Source organism: Saccopteryx leptura, chromosome 4, assembly GCF_036850995.1.
Source record: "Saccopteryx leptura isolate mSacLep1 chromosome 4, mSacLep1_pri_phased_curated, whole genome shotgun sequence".
Lineage (NCBI taxonomy): Eukaryota > Metazoa > Chordata > Mammalia > Chiroptera > Emballonuridae > Saccopteryx > Saccopteryx leptura.
In genome coordinates this window covers 190,069,569-190,088,667 of record NC_089506.1, presented here as the reverse complement: position 1 = coordinate 190,088,667, position 19,099 = coordinate 190,069,569, and the positions used below count along the sequence as shown (strand labels likewise).

At 55.5% G+C, this 19,099-nt stretch overlaps 1 protein-coding gene across 5 annotated transcripts; it reads left to right on the top strand.

Annotated features, from left to right (window-relative positions):
• Positions 1-5,508: 5,508 nt before the first annotated feature.
• On the top strand, positions 5,509-17,591 carry MYL10 (myosin light chain 10). 5 transcript variants are annotated; one of them, XM_066379941.1, is made up of 8 exons: positions 5,509-5,550; positions 7,928-7,969; positions 8,222-8,314; positions 8,853-8,928; positions 9,834-9,938; positions 13,665-13,743; positions 16,996-17,044; positions 17,341-17,591. In XM_066379941.1, exons 1-8 carry the CDS (start codon positions 5,548-5,550, stop codon positions 17,437-17,439), a joined length of 546 nt encoding a protein of 181 aa, XP_066236038.1. In that variant the 5' UTR covers positions 5,509-5,547; the 3' UTR covers positions 17,440-17,591. The 5 variants fall into 5 exon arrangements, with proteins under 5 accessions (XP_066236038.1, XP_066236037.1, XP_066236039.1 ...); XM_066379940.1 differs by lacking the exon at positions 5,509-5,550 and adding an exon at positions 5,670-5,702; XM_066379944.1 differs by lacking the exon at positions 5,509-5,550 and adding an exon at positions 6,986-7,014.
• The last annotated feature ends 1,508 nt before the right edge of the window (positions 17,592-19,099 follow it).

Genomic DNA, 19,099 nt, shown 5'->3' with positions numbered 1-19,099 from the left:
TATCATCTCTCCTTGCCACGTGGCAGGCAGGCATTGGTGGATGCTTTGACTAAAAGATAGGGTAAGAGTGTCACTATCGGACTTCTGAGCTTAGGTCACAAGAAGCCATGAAGCTTCCACCTTATATTCTGGGACATTTGTGATGGGGCCCTAAGCCACCATGTTAGAAGTCTGACTGCCATGAAGCCGCCATGCTGTGAGGAAGCTCAAGTCCCACAGAGAGGACACTGGTCAGCCCTGTGGTTAGCAGTCCTGAACTTTGAGTCTTCCCAGCCCAGACACCTACCATGGGGGTGGTCAAGCCTTTGGATGACTCCAGCACTAGCCGTCCAGCCTCCCCAGCTACAGTATCTTCTCAGCTGCGGTCTCAGAGGTTATGAAGTAGAGATAAGATGTTCTAGTGATGCCTTTCCGGAATTTCTAACCCACAGAATCTGTGACAGCACCACTGGGTTTTGTGATTTTTTTATGTCGCAATAGCTAATAATCTAAACAATGAGATATAGACTAATGGAGGGAAAGTTCTTCCTAAGGGCTGAGCTTAGAGAGGGCTATGAGCCTGGCTGCAAATACTGAGAGGGAGGAAGGTGGCAGCAGCAGAGCTGGTCCCAGTTGAGTGGGTAATATAGGCCCTGGCCTGTATGATAATTGGACACAGTTATGCCCCCCACCAAGGCTGCTCCTCTCAGCTGATAGCCTCAACCCTTTAGCCATAATTCATGTGACTAAATGCTGCTATCCTCCAAAAATACTTCCCCTTAAAGCACAATACTAGAACCAAGCATGAGATTTCTGTTGTTTGTGTAGGTCAGTGGAAGGTAGCACTGTCACCTCCCTGGATTGAGGACCTAGACCTCTATTCATGCAACCAAGAATACATCCTCTCTTACAATACATGTCTGAGTTGAGATGACTGTGAACTGCAATCCTTAGGTTGCTTCTGTGCTGCTGTGAGTCCTTGCAACTCCTCAGCACAAGTTGGTGCTAAGTTTGACCTGCTTTGTGGCTACTGTGGCTGGGAAGATAAGTCACTATCACTCTCCCAGGAGTGATGTTGAACTGAGAGACCCCACTTCCACCCCTGGACCCCTGGATCTTCCTGGCTGTGGCCTGGTCATCAGACTACCCTACACACCTTTGCAGTCACTCAGGTCTGAGGAAAGCAGTGTGCTCATGTGGAAAAGCTCTCCCTTAGTGATCAGGAGTGAGCAACCAAGCCAGGGCTCAGGGAGTCTGAGTTCTGATACCCGCTCCTCACCATCTCCACCTGCCCATCACTTCCTCAGTAATGAGATCAGAGATTGGGCTAAGAGGAAGGTCCCCTCCCCCAGGGGACTCTCCAAATAAGCCCTGGGAGGCAGGGCTTACTACCAGGGAGATGAATGTTCCTTGAAGCCAATCTTCCCCACTCAGAATCCAGACCAGGAAATTTGGCATTGAGCTGAGAGACATCCAACATAGGCCGGTGGCACAGTAGCCCCCTGTTTGGGGTTGAGCCATCATCTACTCCCAAGTGACCAGGACCAGAGTCTGGAGCAGGCCAGAGCACCCCAGCCCTGCAGTTAATATTTCAGGCCGAACCCGAACTTAGAGTCAATTATCCTTTTCTCTTTCTTACCCCAAAGGAAATTGCCTTTCCTATCCATCAACTCTCTAATTACCAGATGTGAAGACTGAGATTTTTGAGGACAATTAGGGGGAGGTTTGTCTTTTCCCAAACTCCCCGGTGTCCCCATCCTCTCCAGGCCCACCCCTGTCTGGAGCCTTCCTCTAATTTGGAGCCACTTAGAAAAGACAAGGAAGCCTTTAAAGCTAAGAAGAATGTCTCCCGGAATGCATCCTGCCTGTTTTATAGCTGTGGCCAAGAGGACTGGCAATGCGCTCGTCCTGCAGATGCACGGAAGAGACACCCTGTTCAAGGGGCCTGTGGCCACAGCACCCTGCTGTAAAAAGAGCTGCGGGTTTGATGGCTGCAGGAGGAGAAAGGGCAGGATTGGTTGGCCCAGTTTTAGGCCAACAGTCACCTAATACCAGGAAAAGAGGAGCTTCTAAGCCAGATCTGAGATCTCTTCCCTGGGTCCTGCTTGGACCTTCGAGATCACCTCTCAGTGGTTTGGATGCCGCTTCCGGGCAGCCCTGGTCCCTCTGCACCCTTCTCCCGCTCACCTGGCCCTTCACACTATGTGTCTACACATCTGAGCTGCTCCCGAGGTGCCCTGGGAGATTTTACACATTCACTTGCTCTTCGCCCAGATCAACGACAGCTCCTGCTATGTTCTTCTCACCCTTCAAGGCCTAGTTTATTGAACCCCAGCCCATAATTCCCCCTAAACCAGTGGTGACACTTTTTGTCTGGGTCCCCTCACTTGGAACCACACCCATTTTGTTCATGATTACGACCGCAATGCCCAGCACTTAATAAGTACTCAATAAATATTTGATGAATAAATAAAAAGCATACATTGTCTGACAGGGTTACCAAAATGGTCCAAACTCAGGGGCTGTCAAGGATGAGTTCTTGAACCCCCAGTGTAGGGGCACAGTAGACAATCAATGAACTGTGTAACAATTTGAGTTGCCTCTGCTTGAAAAGTAGTGAGCTCTCCAACAAAGGTGGTATGCAGGGGCCACTTGATGGGGAGGCTGCAAAGGACTCTTGGGATCTTGCAGGGCAGGACTCAGAGGGCCCATGAATTCCCCTCTGTGCTCCTACGGGCCGAGGGGTTGGAGGCCTCTAGGTGGGGATACGGTGGTGAGGCCCAAGGCCACGGGACAGGCAGGTAGTCCCTACTTCGCAGCGTGGAGGTCAGAGAGAGACAGTGATTCCAGTGGGAGAGGGAGAGGAGGGTGCATGTGGGCAAAGGCTTTGAGGAAGGAAATTGAAGGAAGCATTTGTAAACAGTGGAGGTCAAGGTGGTGGCTGGCCAGGGCAGGGACCAAGGGTTTTGGGCTAGAGAGAGCAGGGAATATACTTCTGCACGAGGATTTAGTGGCAGGAGATTAGGAATGAGGGGTGACAGGTGAGGTCACCTGCCCCAGCTTGTTCTCAAGTGGTTTGGATGACAGCAGTCACCTGGCAGGGGGGTGGCTGCACCTTAAAGCAGTTGGTCTCTTTCAAGTTTCCTTCTGGGCTAGGTCACCCCTGGACCCTTGGGTTGCCTTTTGTCTGGAAAGTGGGATGCTCTTCACAAGGGCTAAGTACTCCTCTGACTCCCTGGAGCCAACCTAAAATTCCAGATCTGAGGCTCCTTGCTCCCAGAAACCCCTGGGCGGGAGCGCAGACCTCCTTACGGTCTCTCTGACCTCAAGAATTGGCTGTCACACTGGTCGGCTTGGCGTAGTAGTCAGTTGAACCAAACAGTGTGATCCAGCAATGGCAACAGACTAACCACAGACCCACTGGCTGACGCGGGACGGTGGCAGAGAGGTTTCATCGAGGACTGCCCTCCACATCCTGGCTGGTGGCTTCATTGCCCACCTCCTTCCCACAGCACGGGGCCAGACTGCCGGGCTGCTGGCACTGCTTCTCAGATGCGGAAACTGAGGGTCTGCGCATCACTGAGCGAAGGTTTCAAAGCAAGGGCAGAACTCAGGGCTTCCCCTTCTCGGGGTTGTTGCATGTTCTCTACACACACCCCACCCCAGTGCCCCAGAAACAAATGATTTCCAACGTTCTTCCAGGGGGTCCCACCAGCTCCACCAGACTTCTGACCAGCTCCTCCTGCTTTCATAATGTGAAGGAGAAGGAGGCCAGGGCAGGAAACTGTCAGGATTAATTTGCCAAGCGCCTGTGAACCCTGTTGTGATTTACCCACATCTCACTGTGATTCCCTCTGCATTTTCCTCTCGCCCCCCTTCCTGCAGGCTGGCTCAGGGCTTTCCTGGGCCCTCAGGAGCCCCTCCATGGTCCTGGGCCATGATCCCCGGAGGCAGGAGCTTAGGGGCACCCAGTCCTCATGTGAGGAGGCATCCGGCCAGCAGGAAGCAGGAGGTATAGCCCCGGATGGCATTATCTCTCCTGCTCAGCAAGCCCGGAGCCAGGAGAACCGGGGCCAAGTTCAAGCGCAGGGCAGGGGAAGGCTGCTCCCCAGGGCTGGTGCAGAAGGCGGCCACCTGCCCCCCTGCATAGGCCCAGAGTGGGCAGGCACCTGCCTAGCTCACACAGCCCATCTCCCAAAGCAGGTTGAGGAGGGGCTGGGACTGGAATCCAGGTTCCCGTCCCCAGAGTCAGCTCACCTTCACCCCGGCCTGCTGTGGAGCCTGCTGTTGGTCCCTGACCGAGGGCAGCAGGGCAAGGCCTGGCCCCAGCCCAGGGCAGACAGTTCCAGCCCCAGTCTCAGGGAGGTCAGAGGGGTTGGTCACAGCCAGTGTGGGCTGGCTCTGGGAGGGGAGCACGAAGATGGACAGGACATTCCGAAGCTTCTTCCTGGACCCACTAGAAAAAGAGACCTTGGGTGAGTGACTTACCTGTGTATACCTCAGTGTCCTCACCTAGAAAATGAAGTGAAGATTGAATATGAAGACACATACTTTAAAACATAGCTTGACTTGCTGTGTTTAATAAATGTTAACCACCCTTCTTATCATCATCATCACGTTCCCTCCCCAAGGCAGGAGATGGGTCATGCCATGGTGTGGAGGACCGAGGCCAGCGCCGGGGACAGTTAAGCTGTGCCTGGGCCCGAGTGGACTCCCTGCCTGAGCCCAGCACTGCCGGCTCTGGCCGCCGATCAGACAGATCCGGGGCCAACGTGGCTGGACACATGGGCCGGCCGAGCTGCACTGGACCCCTCGGGGGCTCCCAGGGACAGGTGCAGGCTCAGCTTGGCACATGTGCCGGAGGACAGACTTCTGGGCTGGGCCAAGCCTAGTAAGGGTGGGCCATGTCCGGATATGTGTGTGTGGCCGGAGTGGAATGGAGAGCTGATTTTTTGGTTCTCATCAGAGTCACCTCCATTTTTCTTTTATTTCTTTGCTTTTCAGCTCCCCGAGGAGGACCCAGACTGGGGAGTAACACTCATAACCACAGGGCCAGGCTGATGAAACCTTCTCCAAGAACTGACCAGGGGGTGTCACATGCTACGCACTTTTCATATGAGAGGACAGCCTTCTGGAGGATGGTGTCCTCTCCAGAGTTGCACAGCAGAAGGGGTCAGGCCACGTGGCAGCTATGGTGTTCCCAGCTGGTGTGAATGGCCCTGACTCGAGAGCTCTCCTGACCTTGGATGGCCCAAGGCCAAGTCTTCCCAGCTGGTTCCAAGCCTCAACTTACTGTGTGTCTTTAGCCGAAAGTCCCTTCCTGAGCCCTGGCCCCTTGGCTACAAAGATTCAGTTGGCCCAGTGCTGGTGGAGATCTTCGTGGCTTGGACTGTCTCTGGATCTCACAACTCCACCTACTCTGAATGGCCCCAGACAGGTGTCTGGCAGGATGGCCTCCATCCTGTCCTTTGTCACCTTCCAAACTATTGTCCAGACCTGGAATGCTATTTAAAGAGCCACCCCTGAGCTGCTCCAGCCCAGCTGCAGCACGAGGGAGCACTCCAGACTATGGTAGGCTAGGGCTGTCCTGCCGCCTGCTCCGGACCTCATCCTGTGACCTTGACTTCATTTGTCATTCTGACCTTCTCCTCATTGCCTGAGCTCACCCTCACCTTGACCTTGTTCCTTTCATTGACGTCCTTGCCCTTGACCTGATGTCCCTGGTCAGTCCCTCCCTGTGGGTCCTGATTTGGGTCTGCTTTACCTGGACTTGGTGGGGGATGCTGAGGTGAAGGGGAGGAGGAAGAAGGTGGGGGGAGATAAGGTGGGCCAAGTTGGACTTTTCATGGCAAAAGTGGGGCTGGGCTCCTTCTGAGAGGCCATGACTCCTGTCAGGGTTGGGTTGGGACTCCAGGGCAGCCTGAGTCCTCTGGAGCCTGGTGTGGGGCCTGCTGGCCTGCTACAAGGTCCTCCAGCCCAAGTGGGGCTGGTCCTGCTGTCCTCCCTTGCCCCCATGCCCAGCCCCTTGGGTCTCCCCGCAGGCTCCAGGGCACTGTTCCTTCAGGCCTGTCTCTCACACCCTCATCAGTCCCTCTTGGCCTGAGAACACTGACTGGGCTGTCAAGCACCGGCTCAGAAGCCACCTCCTCTGGGAGGTCTGCCCTGAGTGCCCAGTGGCAGAGGGGCTTCTCTGTGTTCTTAGCGCCTGTCCCTCTCCCTCCCTCCCCCTTTTCTGACTGCCTGTCTTCCAGCTGGACTGTGGGCACTTTGGGGACAGGATGGGGCCTCATTCAGCTCTGGGTCCTGGGGTGCGGGCACAGGGCCTGGCTGGAGATTAGCTGGAACCTGATAAATGTCCTGATGCCTTGGAATGGGCACAAATGGGGAAGTTGAGGCTTAGAGGCTGTCACTGATTTTCTTAACATCACAGAGGCTGTGAGCAGCAAAGGCAGGCTTAGAACTCAGGTCTGGGCTACCTCCTTCTGCTCTGAGACGCTCTTTTCAGGGAATTTTTATTTTTTAGGGGCACGTTTTAAAGGGAAATTCCCAAGACAGCTGGGCTGCAAAGGGTCCAGGCAGGGAGGTGAGAAGGCCGGTCAGGGCCCTCAGCCTCAGTTTCCCCTGTGCAGCCCTCCTTTTGGGGTTCTGGAACAGCGCCTGGCACACACAGGGCAGTGTTTCCCAAGATGGTTGTGGAAGGCTGGGGTGAGGCAGGGTGAGTGACACCAAGGCTAAAGGCAGGTCTGAGGAGAGAAAGGGCAGAGTATCCCACAGACGGAAGTGATCGTTTTTATTAATCAGAGGGAAATGTATATGTAATTATGTGAGATGAACTCTGCAGGGAGGTTCTTTTCTTTATGATGTCTGAAGGGATTTATAAATATTACAGTGGTTTTACGGCATCATAACGCCCTGGCTGCCCTGCCAGCCCCCCTTTCAAAGGATTAGTGGAGACAAAGCACCCAGTAAAAGCTAATTATAAGTCAGCCATGCTGCTGCTCCCAAAGTGAGCCCAGGCGCCGGAGGGAAGTGGGGGTGAGTGCAGGGGTGGGGGAAGCGGGGTGGTGGAGCAGTCGTGAGTGGGGGTGGGGGGGGGAGGAGACCACCCAAGCACTGGGGTGGGCAGAATGGCAAGCCCCTGCTCTGGGGATGGACCAGGCTTGGCAGAAGGTTGGAACAGACCGAGATGGAGGCAGGAGCTGGGGGTGAAGGGATGGGAGCAGGGACTTGTGTCTGTCCCACCCCTCTGGGCCAGTTTGGGGACTCCTAAGCATGGGGGCTCTAGTGATGGCTGCTAGGGGAAGCTCTCCTCCTCAGGGTGTCTTGAGGACTCAGAGCTTTCAGTGCTCAGTAGTGGACTCCCAGGCACCATGACATCCTGAAGGAAACCCTGGAATTATTCCACGTGGGGGGTCGCCTGCTCTACGTGCTGGGGAGTTCACCCCTGAGCCTTGGGTAGCTACTTCCAAACCAATTCCCACTCTGAGCCAGGCCCAGGGCGGGGACAGGGACCTCAGAAATAAACAGACGCAGATATGGCAGGACAGTGTGGTACATGCTATAGGGTGTGGCTGCCCTAGACTGCTGGGGAGGGAAGAATCGGGGAGCTCTAAATTGGCGTGGGGGTCAGGGAAGGCTTCTCAGAGGAGGTGGCAGAGGTGTTGAGGCTGACGAATGAGGATTCTACCAGATGGAAAGAAGGGAAAGTTTTCCAGGTTGTGGGGATGGCAGGAGCAAATGTTGGGAAAGGAGAAGCTCAAAGCAGGTTTGGGACAGAGTGGCGGACCTAGGTGGTGGGGTGGAAGCCCTGAGAGAGGGACAAAGGACACATCTGTCAAGGCTGAGGAGCCCAAATGTTATCCTGAGGACACTGGGGAGGATGGCAGGAGAGGAGGTGGGTCCCATTTGGGGTCTGATGCTAGAAAAGTTGCCCCTCTCTGCTTCACAGCCTGGGCGCAGACCACCTGCCTTCCGGAGCCCAGGGGCCCAGGTCAGGAAGCAGCTGTCTGGCCCCGTGGGGAGGGCGCTCCTGGGGCTTCTTGCTGTGGGCTGAGAAACCACCCTGCTTATCTGCAAAGCTTCACTGGGAGCTTTGTCTGCCTGTCTGCTTTGGGCTAGAGGGTGGTGGGCATGTCATTCAGGATGAGTGACACTGGGAGATGAGGCATGAGGGTTGGGAGGTGGGGAATGGCTGACCTCCCAAGGAAGGGGCTTCTGCAAGGCCTTACCTGGTACCTTGCAGGCACCGAGAAGAGCCCGGAAAAGGACAGAAGGAGGAGCCAGCTCCAATGTCTTCTCCATGTTTGATCAGTCCCAGATCCAGGAGTTTAAAGAGGTGGGTTAGTTCCCCCTGGGGACATTGGGAGGATTCATATAATGCACAGAAAGCACTTGGGGAGCCAGCAAGGCATGGGATCAGCCCTCAGCTCTTGAGGGGGACAATGTGATTATTCTTAGTGGCCACTACGGTGTGCCTCAGAACCTGCAGATGGGACTGCTGTCCTTGGGCAGGCCTGACCCCTCTCTGTCTGAGCCTTTGCTTACTATATGACCTCGGGCAAGTCCTTCCTCTCTCTGAGCTTTCGTTTTCCTCCCTGTAAAAGGGGGTTGCCATGAACATGAAGTGAGGGACAGGCACGAAGCCCCAGCAGTGTGCTGGTGCACAGTGGGAGCTCAGCATGGGTCAGCCATCACTGTGGTGCTGGTGTCTTGCTGCGCTGGGTAACCGGTCGCCAGACGGGCCTGCGCTGAGGTTGCCTGGGCAGCAGTTTGCAGTAGGACAGACAGCCCTAGAGGAGAGGGGTTGTTTCCGGGGAGGGAAGCTCGGCTTGGGTGAGTGGGAGGGAGGTTTTCAGTGCCTGTGTCTCTGCCAGGCCTTCACCATCATGGACCAGAACCGGGATGGTTTCATCGACAAGGAAGACCTGAGGGACACCTTTGCTGCCCTGGGTTGGTAACCAGCAGCTGGGGAGGCTGGGGCTTTGGGGCAGAGCCAGCCAACCAGAAAGTGAGCAGCTGGGGGCAGGCCTGGGCAAAAGTGGGGGTTAGGGGCTCGTGTATCACTTGGGGAGCAGAGAAAGCACAGTTGCTACCTGGAAGGTCAGGAAGGAGTCCTGGTTATTGGAGGAGGACCTGCCAGGGAAGGGGGAAGGGTATTTCAGGTATAGGGGCAACCTGTGCAAAGGTCGGGGGTGGGAGGCTGGCGTGAGGTGAGGGGTCAAGAGACGCTAAGGGTGGGGGAGAGGCTGGAGATGCAGGCAGGTCTCAAGGGTTCCTGGCTTTGGCTGCCAAGGGAGGTTGTGCACCCTCTAAGTTTCCGGGAAGGGCCGGAAGGGGCCTCGGGGACTGGATGGGGTTGGGGGAAGGGCAAACCAAGTCATGTCTGGACTGAGCTTTGAGCTCCTGGAGATCTGGTTGTCCCCTGGAACCATGACGAATCCCAGAGTCCCAACCCCCTGGCAATCCGTTGCCCCCTCTAGAGACAAATGAGCCTGAGACCCAGGGTCTTCCAGCCCCTGTGCACCTCAGCTTCAGTTTCTTTGAGCCTCAGTTTCCTCATCTGTAAAATGGGAATAACAGACAACTAACTTGCTCTCCTTTCCAGGGAGGCTGAGATGGTGGCAGGGGGCAGTGACGATGGGGCAGCGCAGTGCTGACTGTGGCTGAAAGCTCCCTTCCCAAGGTCCCCCAGCAGGGGACAGGGCTTAGGACTGAGCAGGGGCGGGTGGTCGGTGTTGTTGGGAGACTGTAGGGAGGTCCACGGTCCTGCACTCTGCTCTCCTGTGCTGCCTGTGGGCAGGTCTCTGCTGACCCTCACTGTGTTCCTGAGTGTCCCCACCTCTCCCTCCCCCCAGGCCGGATCAATGTGAAGAACGAGGAGCTGGAGGCCATGGTGAAGGAGGCTCCTGGGCCCATCAACTTCACCGTCTTCCTGACCATGTTTGGGGAGAAGCTGAAGGGTAAGTGAGGCTCTAGGTGGCCCTGGGAAGGGAGGGGTGAGTGGGTGTGGGCAGGCTGGGCCCTGTGTGCAGATGTGCCCCCCACTGATGCACACCCCAGCTGGAAGCATGGTGTCACCGCCGGGAAAACATATCTTCCCAGACCTGTGTTCATTTCCACCTCTACATCTGGTGGTAGCTGTAGGAAGCCTGTCTTGCAGGGTTTGAGATGCCCAGCCGGACAGCTTGTATAAAAGTCCCTTGCCCACCCTCAGGATGCTGCCTCAGCCCTACCACCCCACCCCCGGCCTCTCTCTCCACAGCTGTGACAGGAGGAGGGGTGTGGGGGCAGGGTTGAGAGCGACTGTGGCTGGTGGCTGTGGCCAACCGCATTTCCTCCCCCAGGGAAAGGAGAGAAGGACCTCATTCAGTGAGAGGACTCTGGCACAGAGGGGTCACCACAACTGCCCCAGGGGTCCGTCATCAAAGTGGTGGGGATGGAGCCTAACTCCGACTCCTGGCTCTAACCACTGAACCTCCTAAGATGTAGCGTCAGGCCTGAGGTGCAGGGTGGGGTGGGAATAAAGGCATCTCTGTCCCTTTCTCTCAAGGCCATGGGGAGTGGCCCCCTGCTCCTTCGTGAGGTCTCCTGGGCTTGAGGCTTCCATGGTCAGAAAGAAGGGCCAGCCTGGGCTGTGGCTGCCCTAGGAGGTGGCCCTAGGAGGAGGGCACCCTGAAGGTGCCCCAGCCCAATGCCCTCCCTGCCTCCGCTAGATCTGGGTTTAAGACCTAGCCCCCCACTGGCCCCCAGGGTGACCTTGGGTAGGGCTTGTCTGCTCTTTGCACCTCAGTTGTTTGGCTGTAAAATGAGCACGGTGTTAGTTTCTCGAGGCAGCTGTAACAAATGCCCACAGACTTGATGGCTCCAAACAGCAGCAACGCATTCTCCCAGCTCTGCGGCCCGGTGTCTGCAGTCGGCAGGTCCTGCTCCCTCGGAGGCTCCAGGGAAGAGCCTGCTTCTTGCTTCTTCCAGTTTCTGGTTGCATCGCTCCTGTCTTTGCCTCCGTGGTTCACTGCCACTCTTCTGTGTGGCTCCCTTGCCTTACTCTTAAAAGGACACTTGTTATAAGATTTAGGGCCCACCTGAGTAATCCAGGGTCATCTCCTCATCTCAAGGTCCTTTCTGTACATCTGCCAAGGCCCTTTTCTCAAGTAAGGTGACATTTCCAATTCTGGGGATGAGGACATGGATATATCTTTTGGGGCCCTGATTCAACCCACCACAGGGGCCCAACTGCACAGATTTGATTTGGTAAAAAAAATTGTAATACTCTCATGGGTTGTAGCCGGCTGGCAAGTATGAGAGCCCCACATGCAATGCCCCGGCTGACCCTAGACTAGAAAGAGGCCAACAACTGACCTGGGACTGGGCAGCTCCACCTTCCTGTGTTAGACGTGGGAACTGAGGGCAGGAGAGAGGGCAGGCTGTGGGCTTGGGGCTGCCCGGCTGACTCAGGACTGCCACAGGGCCCACCTCCAGGCAGCCAGTAGGGGTTACTCCTGGGACCATGACCACCTTTGGGAAGTGTGAGAAGCCTAGGGTCCTGGGACAGGGGTTATCCTCTCAGAGAAAGGTTTGTGTGACTCTGCCAGTGACCCAGTGACCGTAAAGGGAGGCCATGTTGGTCTGTGACTTAGCTAAGTGCTCTGACCCAGACAAGGCATGGTCACAGTGTTGCAGCTTTTCCTAGTTTCTGCAGGAACACTGGGACTGGGGCTTCGGCCGACCGTGCCATGTGCACTTTGCTGAGCCTGCGTGCTCAGCCAGCATAGAGACAGGAGACAGGGCTGGGGCAGGCACCGGCTCAGTCCTCTAACTTGGACAAGGACACATTGTCGTGACAGTCCCAACAGCGATGGGGGGAATGTACCACTCTGTACCCACCTGATGAGGTTCAAAAGTTGCAGAGCAGAGTGGCTGCAGGGCCAGCTCTGTGCCAGGCTTGGTCACTTTGGGTCAGCCTCAGAAATGCCTAATGACCCAGACGCCGTTCTGTCCTGGAGGAGCTCCCAGTCTGATGGGGGAAACACAGCTGTTCCCCCGACCTAGTCTGATGGGGGAGACACAGCTGTTCCCCCGACCTAGTCTGATGGGGGAGACACAGCTGTTCCCCCGACCTAGTCTGATGGGGGAGACACAGCTGTTCCCCCGACCTAGTCTGATGGGGGAGACACAGCTGTTCCCCCGACCTAGTCTGATGGGGGAGACACAGCTGTTTCCCCGACCTAGTCTGATGGGGGAGACACAGCTGTTCCCCCGACCTAGTCTGATGGGGGAGACACAGCTGACCCCCTGACCTAGTCTGATGGGGGAGACACAGCTGATCCCCCGACCTAGTCTGATGGGGGAGACACAGCTGTTCCCCCGACCTAGTCTGATGGGGGAGACACAGCTGTTCCCCTGACCTAGTCTGATGGGGGAGACACAGCTGTTCCCCCGACCCAGTCTGATGGGGGAGACACAGCTGACCCCACCCAGTCCGAGGGGCAGGAGCACAGAGAACAAGCAGGGGTTTCTGGAGGTCCAGAAGTTGACTTCAAACCCTTCCTCCTCAGCAGGGACCTCAGACAAGTAACAGAGCCTCTCTGAGCCTTGGTTTCCTTTCTGACAAACTGGGGACATCAGTACCTGCCACACGGGGTGTGCTGGGGGTTCCACAGGATAAGATAGTGAAGCTGTGGGCGGAGCCTGGCACAGAGTGCTCAGATGAGTTTGTGGCCACGACAGAGTAATGTTTGTCCGGGTCTTTACCACTAACACTATGTTATCATAATTGACCCTGGGAAGCGGGCAGCAAACACTACCTTTTCCGCCATTTTGCCAATGACATGGCTAAACCTTGAAGAAGGAAGAGGATGTCCCCCCCGGTCCACAGAGGGGAAAGAGCACCACATATGGGTCCCCAGGTCACCTGTTGCTATTCACACAGTCTGTGAGACCTTGAGCAAGACCCTTCTTTCTCTGGGCCTCAGTTTCCCCATCTGTACAACCAGGGGCCTGAATAGGGAATTTCATTGTGGGAATAGAGCTATTTCTTCTAATGGCTTCTGTTCCTGAAGCCCATGCTATGAAAGTGATGAAACCAGAACTGCTCCTCCCACCTCCCCTCTCCACTGTCCCCACCCCACAGCCTGTTGGCCCAGCTGCCCTGCCGCTGGCCGCAGACCCTCTGATGCCACTGCCTGCATCCCAGCCTCTGGCCCTACATGCTAACGTGCCACACTGTTTTCCTCTCTCCCCACAACCTCTCATGTATACCTTGGGTAATGAGAAAGCACCTGAGCTGCCTTCCTACTCACCGCTAACCACATGGCGACATCAGCTGAGAGAACTTGGACAAGTCATTTAACCTCTCTGAGCTTCATTTTCTTTGTCTGTGCACTCGAGCCACTCCTCAGGAGGTTAGGCACACAGCAAGGGCTTAGTCAGGGTCTCCATGTACAGCTGTGTGGGTTGTCATACCTGCATCTGGTGCCCTTGGCTATCACTGCTATTCTGCTTCCCTGAAACTGCCCCTCTCTTGCTTCAAGTGGGCTCAGCCCTCACTGTGGAATGGAAGTTGGGGAGGAAGCTCCCCAAGTCATTGCCCTTTGCAGGGACCATGGGATACGCCCACTGCCAGCCCTGCCCAGCCTCTGTGTGCTCTTCACTTGGGCGCCCTCCCTGACCGTGTGTGCTGCTTCTAGGCACAGACCCAGAGGAGACCATTCTCCATGCCTTCAAGGTGTTCGACGCTGAAGGGAAAGGTTTCGTCAAGGCTGATTTGTAAGTCCCTGCTGCCCTCCATTTTGGTTTTTCTCTCTCCAAAGCCTGAGGTAATAAAGGAGCTGGTGTGGAGTCTAGGTGGGTGGCAGCCAGCCCCCTCTGCCCGACAGCACAGCTCATCCATCGCTTGCTGTCCCTTCCCCTCTCGGGGCCTCAGTGCCCCCATTTCCTTTTTCTTTTCTTTCTTTTTTTCTTTCTTTCTTCTTTCTTTCTTTCTTTCTTTCTTTCTTTCTTTCTTTCTCTCTCTCTCTCTCTCTCTCTCTCTCTTTCTTTCTTTCTTTCTTTCTTTCTTTCTTTCTTTCTTTCTTTCTTTCTATTTTTTCTGAAGTGAGGAGCAGGGAGGCAGAGAAACAGACTCCTGCATGTGCCTGACCAGGATCCACCCGGCAAGCCCACCAGGGGGCGATGCTCTTCCCATCTGGGGTGTTGCTCCGTTGCAACTAGAGCTATTCTAGTGCCTAAAGCAGAGGCCATGGAGCCATCTTCAGCCCCGGGCCAACTTTGCTTCAGTGGAGCCTTGGCTGCAGGAGGGGAAGAGAGAGACAGAAAGAAAAAGAGAGGGGGAAGGGGGAAGAAGTAGACGGGCACTTCTGTGTGTCCTGGCTGGGACTCGAACCCAGGACTTCCATACAATGGGCCAACGCTCTACACTGAGCCAACCAACCAGGGTTCAGTGCCCCCATTTCTGTGTGGAAGTGTACCGGGAGTATGAGGTCACCAGGGAGGGCTTTCCAGTGGCAGGGGTGGAGGTGGGCATAGAGGTGGGCCTTTAAAGGTGACTAAAGGTTCATGGGGAGGAGAGGGCTGTGGCGAACAGGTGTGAGTGGATGTGGGTGGGGAGCCTGGGCACAGAGAGGCGGGCGGGCCTGTGTGGGCAAGCTCACTCCCTAGGCCCTGGACCCTGGGTCTGCCCTGGGGGCATAGGAGAGCCTGAGAAGAAGTCAGGCAGGGGAAACATGGAGGCCAGCCTGGAGGAGAAGAGACAGTTGCAGCCACTATGAAGGCCTTGGCCATTGAGATAGAGGGGAGTGGGTGTGTAAGTGTAATGCCAGAGGCTAAAGCCAAAGGGATCCAGGGTTCTGGGGAGAGGAACAGGCCACATGTTGGCCAGGGCCTGAGTGGATGTGGGATGGAGGTGGGCCTATGGGAAGAGAGCAGTTTAGCTGGGAATACGGAGGGAGTGAGGTGGCTGTGGGCAGCTGTCCAGTGGGCACTGGGAGGCCGTTATATAAATGGGGCATTGACGCCTGCTAGGCTTGGGAGCTGCAGCCCAGTGAGAGCTCTGGGCAGAGAGCCAAGGGTGGCAGGCAGGGGCAGGCAAGGCAGTGGCCACCTGCTAGGTTCTGGGACACTGAACTGACCTCGAAGCTATTCTTGGGCCATCCCTTCAGAACCTCTAAGGCCTTGCTGGGCCTGTGGGTGATCCTGGGCAGGCAAGGTGTCCTCCCAGGCCCAGGCTTTTTGACCAATTACTATGATGCTTCAGGCTTGGGCTTTGAGACTAGTTTTGCTGCCTATTAGAACCATCATTTAATGGAGATGAATGGGAGAGGGCAGGGGGCTGGAGGGAAGTGGGAAGGGGCTGTTTTATCTCCCACACATTCTACCTTCCCCCTCCCCCCAAAGCTGTGGCTCACCTACTCTCCAGGGGTAGGAGAAGGGATGAGAAGGATTACTTCAGGCTGCAGCCCTCTCCTTCACCCCTCCCTGAGGGTCCATGATTCCCACCTCCATCTTGGAGACCGGGGGCAGGCACTGGGGCACACCCTGGAGCGGCCTGGACCAGCCCCTCTACTGCCATTCACCTTCACTCCCGCCGGCGCAAGGCCAGGGCTGTGAAGAACACTTTGGGGAACCAATTTGGGAACTGAAGGCACCGCCCAAGGATAGGGGACCTGGGAGATGTGGCTGCCTGCCAGTCAGGCCACAGAGAGGCTCTGGTTGAAACAGAGTCTATGAAAAGTCCCCAGCTTGGAGAGATGGAAACTGTGACTGTCCTGTGGTAACATAAATAATGGAAAATGTGCATCGGTCCTTAGTGGGGCCTGTCCCTGACGGCGCCACAGGCCACTGGCTGCTCAGGGCCCCGCTCAGTCCTCTGAGCCCGTCCCTGACCACTGTCCTTCCTGAGAGCCCCCTGGGCCCCTCCCTCCAGGCCCTAAGACATCAGTCCCTCCCACACAGCCGCAAACTCACCATCTATGCCTCATCCCAGGCCACTCCTCCAGGCCCAGGCAGCTCTCTGTACCGCCCGGGGGGATAGGCCTCGTCCTGCCGCTACAAATCATCACCCCTCACAAACCTCAGTTTCCCTTTCTATAAAGGGAGTTAATGGCACTGACTTCCCAGGGTCATGAGGAGCAGGCCCAGGAGGACATGCAGCAGGGTGGGCCTTCCCATTCCTGAGCTGGGTGTAAGCGCCTCACTCTCTGTGGAGCGCTGGACAGATGTTAGTGCCCATCACCAGCTGGGTAAGCAGTGCATCTAGAACCAAGGCAAAGAGGCTGCCCTCAGTAACCTTGAGGTTGATTATTAGTGCAAACGGGACACTGGAGTGGCCCCCAAGATCATGTCAGGTCATTTCATTTGGTCTCTACCTGAGGCTGGGAGGAGAGTCCATGTTAAAAGAAAGAAACGGGCCCTGGCCGGTTGGCTCAGTGGTAGAGCGTCGGCCTGGCGTGCAGAAGTCCCGGGTTTGATTCCTGGCCAGGGCACACAGGAGAAGCGCCCATCTGCTTCTCCACCCCTCCCCCTCTCCTTCCTCTCTGTCTCTCTCTTCCCCTCCCGCAGCGAGGCTCCATTGGAGCAAAGATGGCCCGGGCGTTGGGGATGGCTCCTTGGCCTCTGCCCCAGGCGCTAGAGTGGCTCTGGTCGCAACAGAGCGACGCCCCGGAGGGGCAGAGCATAGCCCCCTGGTGGGCAGAGCGTCGCCCCCTGGTGGGCGTGCCGGGTGGATCCCCGTCGGGCGCATGCGGGAGTCTGTCTGTCTCTCCCCATTTCCAGCTTCAGAAAAATACAAAAAAAAAAAAAAAGAAAGAAAGAAACGGAAGCTTAGCCGACGTGGCCGTCTGAGCACACATGGCTCTCTGTGGGCTGTAGGGCCATCCCCATCCCCTTCCCTATCCTCATTGGTGTCCTCCTGAGCCACAACTCCTCCCCCAAGCCTACGGCTCCTTATCACCTCTGGGGTCTGTGTGTCCACTCGCAGGGTGGCCCTGCCCCTGAACATGACCCTTTCTTTCCCTTGAGCAGCATCAAAGAGAAGCTTATGACCCAAGCAGACCGGTTCAGTGAGGAGGAGGTAAGTTCTAGCTTTTTAGGGTGCTGTTCAGCACAACTAGGAGTCTTCCTGGGAAGTGCAGCCCAGCCCTTCTCAGAAGTCACCTCCACCCCACCCAGATAACTCTTCTTCAGATGCCGAAATGATGGCTCTCTTGACTCCCTGGATACAAACAAGAGAGTGGGGGTGACTGTGGGTCCCTGACTTCTGTGACCTCTACCGCTATGTCTCTATCTGTGCTCTGACACTTTTCGGTGACTTCCTGCGCTGGCTCTTATTTGGTCCTGGTCCAGACTAACTCCCTGCTCCTTCCTCAGGTCAAGCAGATGTTTGCGGCTTTCCCGCCAGATGTGTGTGGCAACCTGGACTATAGGAACTTATGCTACGTCATTACTCATGGTGAAGAGAAAGACTAGAAAGAGATCACAGACCCCCCTGACTGTCAGAGGCAGCAAACACTGGGGGTTGGGCAACCCATGGGGAGCTCCTGTGACCAACATGTATGAGGAAAAGCTCCCCTTGCTTTGTGGGTCGGCACAAAGCAAGAATAAATAATGCTAACAAGGTCTGAGTTTTTGTGATTAATGCTCCTGCTGGGGAGAAAGCTAAACATTCCTATGTTGTTGGTTTTTCCAAAACTCCTTGCTTCCCTGGCTTTGCTCAAATGTTCCTGATGAGCTGGTGTTTAGAGCTAATTGACAGTTTTAATGATCCCAGCTGGGCCACAGGACACTGCCCTCATTTATGAAGCTTTTGCTGAGCACCTAGTATGTGCCAGATCCATTGCCAGTTGCAGGGACACAGCGATGAGCCAGGCTGTCCCCGGGCAGGAAGACCATGCCGTGAGGAGGACAGGAATTGGGGTGAGGACACAGAGGGAAGCAAGTCCAGGAGCCTGGAAGTTAGGAGCTGGGCAGAGAGGCCAAGGAGGTGGAAAGGAGGGGTCAATTCAAGAAATGCTTGAGGAGTAGGCCCAGAGGTCTTAAACAGGACACACATAGCACCAACCATAAAATAAAAGTGCATAAATTGAACTTCATCAAAATTTAAAACTTCTGCTCTGCAAAGAACAGCATGAAAGCAAAGAACAGCAAAGAAAGTCCGTGAGAGGCAAGGCACTGGGCTCGAGAAGATACTAGCAATAGTGGATTTTGACAAAGATCTCATATCCTGAATATGCGTTTTAAAAATCCTACATATCAATGCTGGAAGATAACCAAAACAAACAAACAAAATAACAGGTGGATGACAAGAAAGGATATCCAAATAGCCAGTCAATACCTGAAAATATGTTCAATCTCATTTCTCATAAGAAAAATGCAAATGAAAACTTCCATTAGGTGCACACCCACCATGGCTAGATCGACAACGCCAAGTGTTGATGTGGATGTGGAACAAGCAGACCTCTTTTTTTTTTTGCATTTTTCTGAAGCTGGAAATGGGGGGAGACAGTCAGACAGACTCCCGCATGCGCCCGACTGGGATCCACCCGGCACGCCCACCAGGGGCGACGCTCTGCCCACCAGAGGGCGATGCTCTGCCCCTCCGGGGCGTCGCTCTGCCGCGACCAGAGCCACTCTAGTGCCTGGGGCAGAGGCCAAGGAGCCATCCCCAGGGCCCGGGCCATCTTTGCTCCAATGGAGCCTCGGCTGCGGGAGGGGAAGAGAGAGACAGAGAGGAAGGAAGGGGGGGGTGGAGAAGCAAATGGGCGCTTCTCCTATGTGCCCTGGCCGGGAATCGAACCTGGGTCCCCCGCACGCCAGGCCAACGCTCTACCGCTGAGCCAACCGGCCAGGGCCCAAACAGACCTCTTTGATTGGGGTAGCAGGAGTGTAAAGTGGGCCAACCACTTTGGATCACTTTTTGGCAATATCTATGCCTATCCTGAGCCAGCAGTTCCACTCCCAGGTATAGACCACCAGAAATGGTCATCAGACATCCTTCAGAAGACATGTGTAAGGATTTCCAGATTTTTAAGAGTCCCAAACTGGAAACAAGACGAATGTTTATCAAGAGAAGACTTGATGAATAAGTGATAATATGTTCGTGCATTGGAATACTGCGCAACAATAAGAA